At 41.5% G+C, this 14,406-nt stretch overlaps 1 protein-coding gene across 2 annotated transcripts in view; it reads right to left on the bottom strand.

The window, feature by feature from the left end:
- The window catches only part of LOC119728204 (atrial natriuretic peptide receptor 2-like), a 68,873-nt gene extending 54,845 nt beyond the window's left edge, over nt 1-14,028 (bottom strand). For both annotated transcript variants that reach the window (XM_038200338.1, XM_038200337.1), the window contains exon 1: nt 13,825-14,028. In XM_038200338.1, the coding sequence (XP_038056266.1) occupies nt 13,825-14,020 (196 nt within the window). In that variant the 5' untranslated portion in view covers nt 14,021-14,028. The remainder of the gene's footprint in view (nt 1-13,824) is intronic.
- Nucleotides 14,029-14,406: the final 378 nt, after the last annotated feature.

Below are 14,406 nucleotides of genomic sequence, written 5' to 3'. Positions count from 1 at the left end.
GTTATGTGATATCGTTGGCTAAACCCAAAGGGGTCATGAATCTGAACGGTCCCTACTTGACTATGGCAGGGAATGTGATTTCGCCAACATAAAGCTTATCCAGTCTGAACGCAGAGCGTTCCACACCGTAGTCTCTGTTCAATGCGTGATTTCTTATCCCCAAGGTTCAGTGATGCGCACTGAAGGATAGTATGTCATGCGCGGCCTCGCACGCGTGAAGCCGGCTGATTCATTTAGGTATAGACCAAGCATGCCCCAAACGAATTGTGAAAACCCCCAGCATACCTCTCATTGTTGAGCCATGTCGCGCCAATTACCAGCTTGGGCCTCCCCACTGGAAGCTCGCACTAGGTATACCGCCGGGATGCATATTAAAATCTGACATTATGTATTGATGTCTACTTAGGCTATGGGTAGGCGATAAATTCCCGTTGATTTACTAGGATGTACAGGCGTGGATGCTGCGGAGCTAGCTCGACAGCGGGTGCCACATTCATGTTGAGTTGCCGCTGGGTTTTGACATTCAGGTATCAAAGTTAGTTACCCAATTGTTACACGGAGAGAATCACATTCAGGTTGAATGGTTTTACTCATTCGATATGAGTCTCATAACCTGCACATTAACAATGGATACAAACCTAACACATAAAGTAGCAAAATATATATGTGTGCTGTAGTGCGCATATTACATATTGAATTTGCTGAACAAGCTGTACGGAACAAATAGCCAACTACCTATACTTCGAGCGATTCTTTATTTAATGTTAACATGACATATGGAAATGTACCAAGTAACTTGAGTAACAGTATAACTATTAACAAGAGTGAAACGATGGAGCATGAAGGACATTCTCCGATGACGAAACTGCATACATGACATAACTATAATAGACCTTTTGCCCGGTGCACCATTATAGTGGGCAGGTCTTTGTCGTGTGATACACTCGATATAAGGCACTTAAAAGAACAAAACCTGCCAACTGTCATGGCGCACCGTGCAAAGGATCTATACAGTGTACATTTGTACACTGTTTTGTTTGTATGTCTCCAAGTATGTGGCGCTCAAGAAAAACACTGGAAACGAACGTGTATTAGACTCTGGGGGATAGGCAGGTACGGCCGTCAGATATACCGTCACCTATGTCATTTGGGCGGCGGAATAAGAGGCCGTGACTTGACCGTTAAATCTCACACGTCCGGAATACAGCCGGAGAGGAAACAGAACCGACATGCGCGCCCAAAGTGATAGGAGGTGAGAAGACAATAATAACGTGTGTTAGTGCCAGGTTAAAAAAAAGCTTTGAAATAGAATACTCGAAAGATTAATTAAATTCTGCTTTGAGTAGGATCTACAGTTTTCAGTGTATGTGCGTTTTCTTTGCAATGCCGAAAAGGTTACGGGCCACGAGTAAAGGCGTTTTAGTTCATCTGTTGACGTAGTCAATATTTCAGCACGAAACATGAACTAATCTGATCTTGCCCACCTTGCTTTTTTTTTAAAAGTAGTTATAGGGATATAAAATTAAAATGTAATGAAATATTTTGCGAAATTGTTAGGGACAAACTATAAACACGAAAACAAGAAAACAGGGGGTAAAAGTGGAAGCTTAACGGGGCAAAATTAGAAGCCTAGTATTATAGCAATTCCTTTAATGTGAAGATAAAGATAGAAATGGCATTTAAATCCGAAAACCTTTCCCCCCATCCAAAACAAGTAAGACCTGACAAGAAACAGACGAATGTAATATGCAAATAATTACTACACAGCAGCCTCTACAATTACATTAAACAGGCGTGGGCATGTAACCAGAGAGAAAGGGTTACAAACATAAGTGCCCCAGTAAAGATCTTTAGTATCGTGTTTCAGACAGCGAGCGACAAACATAGCCTGAACCATCGTTATTGATAGAACTTGCAGTACCCGGAAAGACAGGAATGAACATCATGAAGATCCTGAATCATAAGTCCCTCTTGGCTTTGCATTGTAAGGATGCGATTTCAGCCAATGGCAAAAGGTTAATGCTGCACCGTCAAGCGATTGTTATCACCACGCACGCATCATGGCGTCATCACTCAAACATCGGCAATCAAACAAAACCAATACGGTTTCAGAAAAAAAGAAATGCAAATGCTGAATTTCGCAACTGAACGCACAAATGCACTCACAGCTGAATTCTGACGTCTGATAAAGATGGTAGCATTCCCTGTTCAGTATTTACTGCTCCACCAATGTCATGCAGCTGGATGGCGACTTAGTATTGAAAAATGTGACTCTTTTTTTTCGGCGTAAATTATACCCTACAGTGCCCTCAAGAGGTGCAATCCCAATAAATAGGCCTTATGCCCAAGTTGGCCATTTTTTTGTCGTGTTCCCTGAATGTATTTCATAAATTGTGAACTGTTGAATGGGATGGTGCCACACTATTCATTCACTATAGCCTCACTTTCAAATGTTTTTTTAAATGTGGCTTAAAACATTAGAGTACGTTTAATCACACATTTTAAATTATTCACCAGAGCAGACTAGTATTAATTTGTAACGTCATTGCTTTCATTTCACTACACAAGTTCCAAAATGAAGATTTAACCTCCCCTTGAATCCAATATGGCCGACTCTTGAATAAGGCCCATACCACTTTTTTTTCGTGTCCGGCTTTGGACTTTATCCGTGGCCAAAAAATCATCTCAACGCCTTTGATTAAAAACAAATTAGTCGTATTTCCTCAAGTCATAAGCCACGGACAAATAAGAGGTTTGGGGAAACATCTACGTGTTGAAGGAAAAAAACCCAGCACTTCTAGGATACATACTTTATAACATAATCGATGCGAAGCAATACAAGGGGTATCAGTTCGGGGATGCTGTGGTCCAATGGTTACAGTGTTCGACTCGCGTGCCGTGGTACATGGGTTCGAATCCTGACAGGGGAACATGGTGCTTGTGCGCTTGGGCAAGGCACTTTGCTACGATTGCCTCTCTCCACCCAGGAGTATAAATGGGTACCTGTGAAGGTAGAGACCATATTGCGCGGATTACGAGCTGCTGCAGGGTCTCATTCCTGATGAACAGGGATAATAATTGTGATGTGCATTTTGATCATATTCTTATGGAATTTGCGCAATATAATGTATAAATTATTATTATTATTATCAGTGTTTGAAAAACATACCAATTCATAGGGCCTAAATGTATGTATAGTTGTTGCAACCCGATACCGTTACAAATTCAAACTTTTTCTTATTAATGAAACATATCGCCTCTGTACATAAACGCAAGAAATAAAAAAAGATGCACATGTCATGAGATCTGACATGCAGATGTCCGCCACACTTCTCATCGTCAAGAAATTCAGACTGTGAGATCGTCTTACTGCTAGATGTATACCCCAAGACGCACTTCACTTATTTTGGGAAATATTCTTGACGGAGTGTTATACCCTGAGGGAACAATTTCCGATGACAAGCGATTTGACGTCTTAGAATCTCGCCAAGTCGTGAATTAAGATGTATTTAGGCCAATAGTTTTCAATTGGTACATTCGAGCATTTCAGTTCCAGAGGACAGACATTTTAGCATTCGTGTTATAAAGCTGCTATGCAAGGTGCCAGGCGGAAGAATCAGATCCTCAATGGCATAGATGGAATAAATATGCAAACTTGACGTAGTAAAATAACCCGTTCAGTGCTTAAAAGGAATGAGGGTAAGATGATAACATCGCATATAAGCAGTGAAAAGGTAGAGCGAAGATAAAATTTTGAGGACTTCATCTTGAACACGGGACCTCGAGTTTTCAAAAGGCCGTGTCGTGTTTTAATAACATCAGATAATATCGACATTGAGTTTGATGGCTTGACACCACGTTTTCCAATAAGGGGCCTTGAGTTCAGTCTGTTTATAAAAGCTTGAACATTACTCGGCATCGAACGAGGGGAAAATATGTGTCAACCTGCCAATATAGGAGCCTTGGTATGACACTAAAACGTAGGGACGGGGAGGTATTATGACCGCGGAGAGAGCGCTATATAACGTACTGGTCGAATCTTGCCTGGCTAAGCATGAGCGACGTGGGTAAATAGACACTAGTCTGACTAGGAGTTGTCAGTGGACATCATGCCACTTTGTCTGACTATCCGTTGGATAATCTCATTGGAAATAACGAAAGCACATACAGTAGAGCGTGTAGGCGTATCTGCCACGACATTTACACGATGCCGTGAACTTACACAATCACAATGAAAAATGCCATTTTGAAGTTCTTTATTTTGTTTGCGCGATGTCTTTTCTGTTTACAGTACATTGAACAGCAAGTAAAGGTCATTTCCGATGATCTAATTCACTTGCTAACAGTTCACTTTATATATGGAGTGCAAAGTATTTCCCTAACACCATTTAAACACGTTAATGGCCGGTGATTTCCACATCCGTCACCGCCTACACTAAAAGGCGACCATTATACGTAAACAACTTTCAAAACACATAGTTAGATCTGACTACATTGCTTCAAGCTTACGGCAGCCAGGGTCGGTTTGAATGTTTTTAAAGTCAAAGTTAACTGTATTGTTTTAAAAGCATACAGTAGGCCCAAGGAGTGTAATGGTACCCCCATTTCCAAGATTTTATCAAATTAAGTTCGCCCTATTTCGTCGTCTTACATTTACAATGACCGTACGCTTTACCGATTATCTGAAGGTCGCACTTGACCTGACCAATTTGGATCGCTACTTTCAGTGACTGAAATTGTCCTTCGTCACCTTATATATTGTCAGAGATAGAGCAGGAAAAGGCAGTCGCACAAAATCATAGAAAGCCTCAATGGAATTGACGGAGCGCCCTAATTCACCGTCATTTGACGGTCGAATGACGATCTACGGTTTGCCAATATCTTGGGTCAGATCTGCCTCACAAATTGGGAAGGCCGCCTTTTTAGTTCACTTTCTGAAATCGTCGTGTCGTCAGAGAGGAGAGGGATACTGGACAGTTTTGCATACAGCATAATTGAAAAGACAAACACTGACATGGAATGGATAGCTGAATTGAAGCAGTGATATTGTGATTGTATTTTGATCGAAATAAAAACTCATACAGTGTTGCTCAGGTGCTGGCTTGAGACTTGACCTGCTGTTCGAAAGATCACTTCCCATGCGGAAAAAAACCTTTAAAAAAAGCAACAAGCAGCGTTGCTTGTGGCCCTTTTTCATTTCGCATAACAAGCGCCTTTTATACCATGCATCATATTGGGATTATTTTATTGCTAGATGTCAATTGCGAATTCCTTGGTCATATTGTCCAATTTTAATGAAGAAACTCTTATGGACTATGTGTTTAAGAAGCAATTCTTCAGTAGAACACCATACTGTGAATAAATTTAGCCTTATAACCATATACATGTACTTGTGGGAAGACCTTTGTTTCCCTTCTTTTGTTTTCCTTCGTTCTCATTGAAATCTCAAACTCCATCGTTTCCCTCATGGGGAAGATTGATTTATAAAGACTTTCTTTTGGGGTATATTGTTCTATTGTGTTTTCTACCCCATACGGATGCGTGTACATGAGGAGAATAACGCTCTCAATACCCAACGTATCAACAACATTAATGTATGGACTTGTGCACATGCTCGCCGGCATGGGTAACACATTTTCTAAATGCCTGCCATGTGGCAATCTACGCCACTGGAGGGCGCCGTATAAATTAATGCAAGGACAACATTGGTATACCACGAGTGAGCTACATATCCAAAGAAACAATCTTGGGTGACATCAACTACACGAGAAATAAGGAAAGCATGGCCTTCGTTCCGTCGATACCAAGCATTTAATATGCAAGCAACAACAAATAAGCCCAACCATACCAGGGAAAGAATGCAATCGTTCCCGTTCTATTTTGTTTCAATCACACCCGGTTAATTCAATCAGTGGTAACGCTCTCATTACTTCGTGTTGGTTTATTCAAGGCATAATTGGACTAATTACCTCCCATGCCTGGTTGTTGTCGGTGTGAGTTAATGAAGACACCGGAATGACAAGGGTTTATTACGGCCCACGTCACGTTTGTCATGACAATTCTCACCAATGTTATTAGTTGAAGCACGAGGGTTCGATAAATATTAACTAAACCCTAACCCCACAATTACGTACAACTAGTGGTGCTTATTGCCAACCAAACCATGATTTATATTAATCAGTTCACGTGGGACAAGAGTAATTGTAAGAAAATGGCGGTTATCGATACAGTGGCTTTCTCTCCGACTTAGACATCATCGCTGGTTTCAGAATCAGTAGGAGTCTTCTTTTTCAAAACCAAACCGAAAGACTCAATCGTTTGGCCTCATATTAAATATTTGGTGTTCCAGAAGCGCAATGGACAAATTCTGAGGCTGAAGTCGGACCCACGGTTTCGAAAATCTAAAAGACAAAAACAAATTGTCAAATCAATGTTTTCTGTTATTCTATACGAGCATTAAATAAAAATCCTGAAACATTAATCCTGTTTGGTTTTTCAACAAATAATAAGTAACTTTAATGAAATCAACAGAATAATTTTTACTATGATCTGTCTTCACTTTAAAAGCCTACTCGTCGTTTGTTTCTCGCGAATCAACACAATTTAAAACAAATGCTTTTAGACTACGTAATAAAGATGCGTTTCCCCTTTCCGGATAAGGAGCAGGTAGCCTAATCAAATCTAAGTTATCTGCCAGGAAAGAAACTACACCTGCCTTTTAATTAAGGAACGGAACAATTTAAAAAGAAGTCGTTCGAAACAAAAGCAGACTGTCTAGCTATAGTTATCTATACCTCTCCTAAAACAGAGGCAGGAAAATAGTTGTTTTTCTTTTTTAAAGACGTATCCTTGTGTTGTTTCGGTAGCCTCTGCTTTGAATTGAACAATTCCCTGAAATTGTAAAATTGGAAATTTCCCGATCGATTGACAATACTAAAGGTCTTCACATCAACTGACAACCACATTTTTACACTATTTGAAAGCTAATGACGGCAGTTATTGAAAGAAATTTCAGGTATCCCTGAGCAGCACAATATAGTAGGCATATTAATGTCGTGCTCATTTCAAACACAACTTGACCTAAGAACCTTAGGCCTATTTTGTATAAGGTCCAATAAAACACGTCTGCCCTGTTCATCAGACTGCGATTGTTGGAACTGCAGCAACGATGATCGACGACGCAGCTTCTTTTGGGCGAAAAGTTATGGGTCTCCTAGGCCAACTTGACTTGGCGCGCAATACGCCGCGTGTAACTTGAGAGATCTGCTTCATAAGCGTCTTGATCAAAGTGAGAAAAAAAACCTGCCATAATGAAAGAAGAAGAAGAACTGGAGTAGACGTACCTGCCGAGGGGTAGAATCTTATGTTGGACAAGGCACGGTAGAACGTGACAATGAAGAAGGGGAGGGCATCAAGATCGAAACGCACGCACCTGTCGACCGTAAGGTGAATCAATTTCCCCTTTATGAACTAAACAGAATAACCCTTGTTTGGACAGAAAGAAATTTGCCCAATATCCTGTGTCATATACTTCGCGCCAGGAGAAATCCATGCGATTTTCGCAGGTCAGCGGCTCAATATTACGCGCCACGGGGTGATATGATACATGTTACATAAACGGTCTAGGAACGATTTGGTAACTAAGACGTGCCTCATCAAGGGTCAGGGAGGGGAGATAGGTGCGATTGGATCGAAGAATCTAGGAGGTCCGGGATGAAAGTCGCGGTCTTAGCACGCTCTTGTGATAGAAACAACGCCAAAAGACGCTCTCCGCGAAGCACATGTTGTAATGCATATTGATCAGCGAATCTTGTACTTTCATCTAGAGATCTCTTCAGAATGTTGCTAGTTCGACATTGTAGTTGCATAGCGAGATCACATGATAAGATTCTGATAATGTAGCAAGGTTTTTCCTAAGTATTTGTTACTGCTTAGCTTCAACAACATTTTAAGGTACAAAAAAGTATTATGGTGTGCGTATACCATTATGTACGTTGTCGGTTCTATGAAGTCCTGTACTGGACAATATTACTTCATTATTCGTACATCAGCAACATAGTGTAGCGTCGCGTAGCGGCACGTAGCAGCGTTTTTCGGCGATATGCCATCTCTGGTTTCCATGCATAAAAAGGGCAGAATGATTTGCAAACAAATGACAGTTACGATTTAGTAGCCGCGCAGTGCCTGGCTCCCCCCCCCCTGTAATCACAACCGAATTACCCGGATATCACTCTGCGACTGGAACGTTTGCCAGTCTTCATTGATCCATTTGTGATCAGGCTCTCATTTTCCGGCTCGAGCCACAATCGAAAGCAGAAGTCTGGTATCACCAACCGAAGAAAGATAGATGCCATCTCAATCCCTCCCCTCGCCTGACTGCCTCAGCGACGGACATCAACTTGAGAAGAGGCCGTCCAAGGCAAGCTGACCCTTGTAGATCTAGGCATAATAGCCCCAACGGCGCCGCCATTAACATTTTATATCCAATCTTGCAGTCGATCCTCGCGTAAGGAAACCTCATATGTAATTAAAAACGGGGTTTCTGTGCCAGCAAGGGATGCCGAAATACCGTAATCAAAGTTAAGTTTATTCATCGTTGACGTAAACCTCGGGCTTCGGATTTCTAATTTGTATATAAATACCTGGTTTTACGAGAATAGAAAGGTCCGGGTGTAGAATCGCAGTCCAATTTGAAATGTTAAAAAAGGGAAACTGTCAGAGTGAGACACCGCGGTGCGGTACGATAGAATGACTGTTTATAAATTTGATATGTCCGTTTGTTTATATTGGTCCTGACGCTGCGGGCAATTTTGTGTCAACTAATATAACAGGGTTGAGTTTTCATTGTAATCTTTTTTTTTAAATTTAGGAAACCAGGTTCCCCGGGCAGGGATAACTTTCAATTACACTGCTGATTAGTGGGAATAGGTGGAATTGCTTCAAACATTTATTGGGCTTCCGAGAGGTATTGCGGATAATCTGGGTTGTTACCTCCGCCAAGGAGGTTATGTTTTCATCGGCGTTGATTTGTTGGGCTGTCTGTTAACAAGATAACTCAAAAAGTTATGGACGGATTTTCATAAAAACTATTTTTAGGGGATGGGGTGTCCTTGGTACAAGTACAAATCGATTAGAAAGTATCCGGATCTGCGTCTGGATGCAGGATTTTTAAAAAGGGAATTTTCACCCATCATTTGGAAAACCTGCACCCTGTCTGACTAGCTTCGTGTGCGTGGCACTGACCAGGTGACCCTGTATGCCTTAACACCCACTTAATCCAGCCACACACGTCAATGGACTAGACCAATGTATAAACTGGGGTAGTGGAAAGGTAGACCGACACATGCATATACAACCCAGGTTTGTTTATGGTGTAAGTTGAGGATTTTCTATTGTTCCTCTTCCCTTTCCTTTGTTTATATACTAACTTTTTTGCAACAGCTCTCATTGGTTTTGTACACGTTTTCTAATCGAGGTCGTCCTCCATTTGGTTCCTGTCCTCAATTCACGGATGATGTTGCACGTGTGTGTCCTCGATTGACACCATAAACATGCACATAAACATTTCAAGCTACAGAAAGTTTGAGGTGAAGCATTTGTTTTAGAAACCACATTTGTGCATAGGTGCTGTGTGTAATGGCGGGAAATTGTTTAGCCTTGGCGGAGTTGTGCGCTCTCAGTGCTTTCTAGGTTTTTTTTTTATTGTCAGTGCCTTCGCTTATCTTTTCTAACGTTCTGACATCCACAACAACCAAGCACGATGAACGTCACGCAGGTTTTGCCTTATTGACTTCTGCCAAAGGAGATAGACCCTCTGATGGAAGGCTTGGACACTGATCTGGCGATAGTAGTAAATGCCAGAGCTCCTTCACTCAATTGGATCTTCTGTGAACCTTGCAAAGATGATGTATGACAAAAGTTGTTGACAAGTGAATAAGCCTCTTAAAAGTCATACATATTCTTTGTGCATGCTTTGCAACTAATCCCCAGTATACAAAGATGAGTAAATGTTGACCTGGGATGTTGCAGATACTCTGACTGATACAAAATGTAAGGGATTGTATAGTCTTTAACAAACTACACTGCCCGTTTACCACAACACAATCTACAGAGCACGGTGACATGCAGCTTATGCTGTGCCTCAGGGTGTTTCTCCAATCCCAGACGTTAACCCCGTCTCACCAAACCATCACCGCTGACTGTTCCTCACCCCCGTCCAATCCAGACCGACTCTCGGCACCTCTCGCCCCGTCTTCCCACTCACACCTCCCGGCCATCCCCTCCCCGTGATTCCCCCAAACATCTTTTGTTCTCGTTTCTCCTCTTGTTTTTGTGCCTCCCAGCGACTCCAGATTACAAGCCCCGGCCCCGGCCAATTTGCAGAGGCAAAAGTGTGCAGTGCAGATGTCCTAATGTAATATCACACAGTCCGCGACTCGCTAATCGCCGACCAGTCGATATTGGTCGCCCCAAGCGGCCAGGTTTTATTATTCGCCCTGTCAAACTACAAGACACAGGACGACGACACCTCAGAGGATATACAGCTAGACTTGGCTTGCTGAACCTTCCCGACACGTCTTTATGCCTCTAAGGGGGCATTTTGTACGCGATCTGTTTGTACACGATCGATGGTAGCTTGGTTCTGTAGCACAACAAATCGAAACTCTGCCACAAAAATTATTTCTTTGGCTCAAAGTTGTGTCTGGTGGGTGTTGTTTGACAACTATGACGACCGGCTGAATACGAAAGTGGCTCTTTTATAAAAGGGCAACAGCCAGACATAGTACACCTTAGCGTAGTATGGACGTATTCACTGATAAGGTTACTCACTGCGTTATCTACTTCATGTAATTTCTATGTAGGGCCTACGTATTATCACTTTCAACACTATGCAAACAAAATGTTTACATGAATGAAAATTAATGAATGAGTTAATACATGTATTTTCTCAATCACCAGGCGTTAGTCCTGATGAAGACTGATACTACAATCAGTGAAAGGAAACTGTATCGGTGTTGGGAAATACTCTTTTTACCAACTCGTTTATCTTAGAATTACCTAGATTATCATTGCATCGCAGAGTTGTAATGACTCGAGTCAATGACTCGACTCGAGTCCGACTCGAGTCACACTGGAGTCCCTATTAGTAAATGACTAGACTCGACTCGAGTCATTGCGAGCAATTAACTCGACTCCAGTCCCTCACCAGATGCCTCGACTCGACTCGAACTCATTATTAAAGTGTCCTACTTTCTGAAGGTGGCTATAAACCCCAGCAGAAATCGCATTTCATAATTCCCAACAATTTAATAACTTCACGAGGAAAATTGCATTCAAAACTGAGTAACGCAACGCATTTGTAACAATCAACATTGTTTTAATACCGGAGATGGAACGCAGCTTATGAACATATCACCATCCATCCATGTGGTCTTAAGGTCCTCTTATAAACACAAGCGCGAGTGTGGAATATCAAAGTTCGTAATAATCATCTCCAGTTATTTGCCAATGTTCCAACCCTCTGATAACCAGACCATCGCTGTATAGCGTGTCATACTGGTATTTAGGGCCGTTTAAGCCGAGCACTTGCGTGTGAGCTGTGTTTGTACTGACACAGAATCTAATTACTGTCCTTTTGTACGCGTGGCGTGTGTTTCTGCGTTAATTTGCCCGCCATATTCCCATCTTGGCTAAAACAGCGCGTTGTGGCAGCGTTCAATGGCTCTGCGTCATGCACATTATCATTAACACTACAAACGTGTCCAATAAATTGAAATGCAATGCCAGATATAGTCAGTGATTGAATACAGCGATCAGCAGATGGGCTAATGCATCCGGATTCCAAAGGTTTATATTATTCCATGAGAGCTCTGCTAATTGCTTTTTGGGCAAATGCTTACTGCTATAAGGTACTGAAGACAGTAACTATATCAAAACCAAAACCAACACCTTAGAATTTAATGTGAGTTATTTGTTTTATTTTGTATTGTCACTGTATCCCTCTAAATGTATAAACGCACCGTCCTGTCTTCGTCCGTATACATGTACTACGTAACTGTTTCGTGTCTAATCTTCTCCCATCTCTTAGCATGACCTGTGCTGTGGCGAAAATAATTCTTATTCCTAATCAGTTTGGAGCAGGGCGAGCCTGACAAATAGCGTTTTCTAGTGTTGTCCCTGGCAACTTGTTTTGACGATAATTATATCAAGTAGTGTAATGAAGCCTGCTGTTTGTCATTCGAGGATTCCAGTGAGAATTTCTCTTAAAACTGCCTTAGGATTTGAAATAGTGTATAGTGTTACCATCACATTAATTGGGTTAAAGACAGATGCGCCAAGCAATGGAAATATTCTCGGAATCTTCATTTAACTTTTTTTTTCAACATTGCACATAACATGGGCTGCTGAGGGCGTCAGAAGTTCAGTAGCCTCTAAGTGCACAATGTGATAATGTTTCGTGATCGAATTCAAATGAAAATACTGAGTAAAGACGAAGTTTCTGAACATGAAAGTCATTAGTAGAGGTAAGTTCGACCATCTAAAGAAGCGATACATTTTTGCCAATTTACAGAAGCGGTTTTTTTTACATTTGTTTTAACATCGAAATCCCGAGTGACATAGAATTTCTATTTCAAGAAAGATACATGAAATCACATGCACTCAAAAATTGAATTATGTTTAGCACTACGAATACACAAACATAGAAAGATCCCAACCCGAGTGAAAGCACAGTTTCTATATCACAGTGGCATTTTATAGGAGCTCTCCAGTATCGCTCATGCATCGAGCGAATGAGTTCTCAAGATGGCTGCTGAATAAACCACTTCATATGCGGTCAGTGAGTTTTGATGGCCTAGTCACTAATACACGTGCGTTGCCAAACACTTGGTTTTTTGTATTAAATAATGCCAGTTGTTTCACTGCACCATCGAGTACCTATACTGCTCTGAATCAACAAGTAGGCCTACAACATGTAGACACGTAACAATTTTCATTCACAGACACCTGTACCACTGACGGAGGAAGTAGCTTTAACTACATCCGTACAATTAAATTTTTCAATAGGTATATTACGTCATAAACGGATTGTTATGTAACAGGTGCCTTATAAAATGCCCGTCTGTGACAAAAAGGAATTTGTATTTCTCTAACAGGATAAACAGGTGCATGGAGTTAATTGATTTCTTTGTTTGAAATGAGGTGAATGCATTTTTCTAAGGACAGACGATGGCTAGAATGATGCAACATACCGGATATCTCATTTTCTCAGAATTGTTTCTAATTAATTGCATATGCATCGTTCCTCAAAAGGTACCGTCCGGTAGTAATGTAAATTGGAAACGTGGCTCGTTTCAGGGTCCTGGTGCTGCATGCTCGAATGTTCTTTCCCGTTTTGAAATGATGCTTGTTTAAATGCACATTAATGTAGTGGGGCCTGTAACAGGAAAGGGCTGTAGTTCTCGGCGACTTTTCATGGTTGGCAAATCTCGGGAGGAAGTGTATATATATAATGATGAGATATTTATGCATGTTTTGATGTCAGCTATCTTGGAGTTGGAGGTTGGAGATAGTTGGAATGAATCCGAAAGGAAAAAACAACAACAAACAAACAACCAACCAACACAAAACCTCTAAAGTGTCTGCCGAATGCACGGGTCCAACATGATAAAAACTATTACGAACTTCTTTGGAATCACCCGAAGGGCTCCGTTTGAGATAAGTTGTTCATTATGACCCATGCCTAATAATGTCTCGTATCTCCAACTGGACCCATTAAAAACACAACACATCCTTGTATCCCATGGATTCTAGCCTTGCACTTACCGCTCCTAGGTTTGACTGTCAGCGTATGGTGAAGCGCCGCCTGCAGGTTCCCGATCCGGATGTGCGCAATGATTGACGTCACACCGTCGGGAACGAGGGCCACCACTATGGACCAATCAGTGTGGTTAAGGCTATCCACCTGCGACTCAGTGTGCGTGAAGATATCACCTCTGGGCGATACCCATGGACCACACATGCCAGTTCCAAGCTGTTCAAAATAAAATAAAAATGACACATAATGAAGAATTCAGGCCTAGTCAAAACTGTCCCTTTCCAATCCATTGTGTGTGTATTTTTGTTTAGCTGTGGGTAGCAGCTCAACAAATCACCCTGTCCCTCCGTTAGTCCGTTCGTTAGTTCGTTACAGTGGCGCATCCAGGATTTGGCGGGGGGGGGGCTCACAATTTGTTTCAAATATTTCAGAAGTTTAATTTTGTTCAAAAAAATTTTTTTTTTTTTTTTTTTTTTTTGGGGGGGGGGGGACTTTTTGACGTTGGTGGCGCCACTTACACCCCTATTCTACTACTATAGAAAATAGGCCACATACATATCACCAAATTAAAATCGTGGGACTAAAAAAAA

This window comes from Patiria miniata, unplaced genomic scaffold (genome assembly GCF_015706575.1).
Source record: "Patiria miniata isolate m_02_andy unplaced genomic scaffold, ASM1570657v1 HiC_scaffold_20, whole genome shotgun sequence".
NCBI classification, from domain to species: domain Eukaryota; kingdom Metazoa; phylum Echinodermata; class Asteroidea; order Valvatida; family Asterinidae; genus Patiria; species Patiria miniata.
This window is presented reverse-complemented; position numbering and strand designations above follow the sequence as displayed.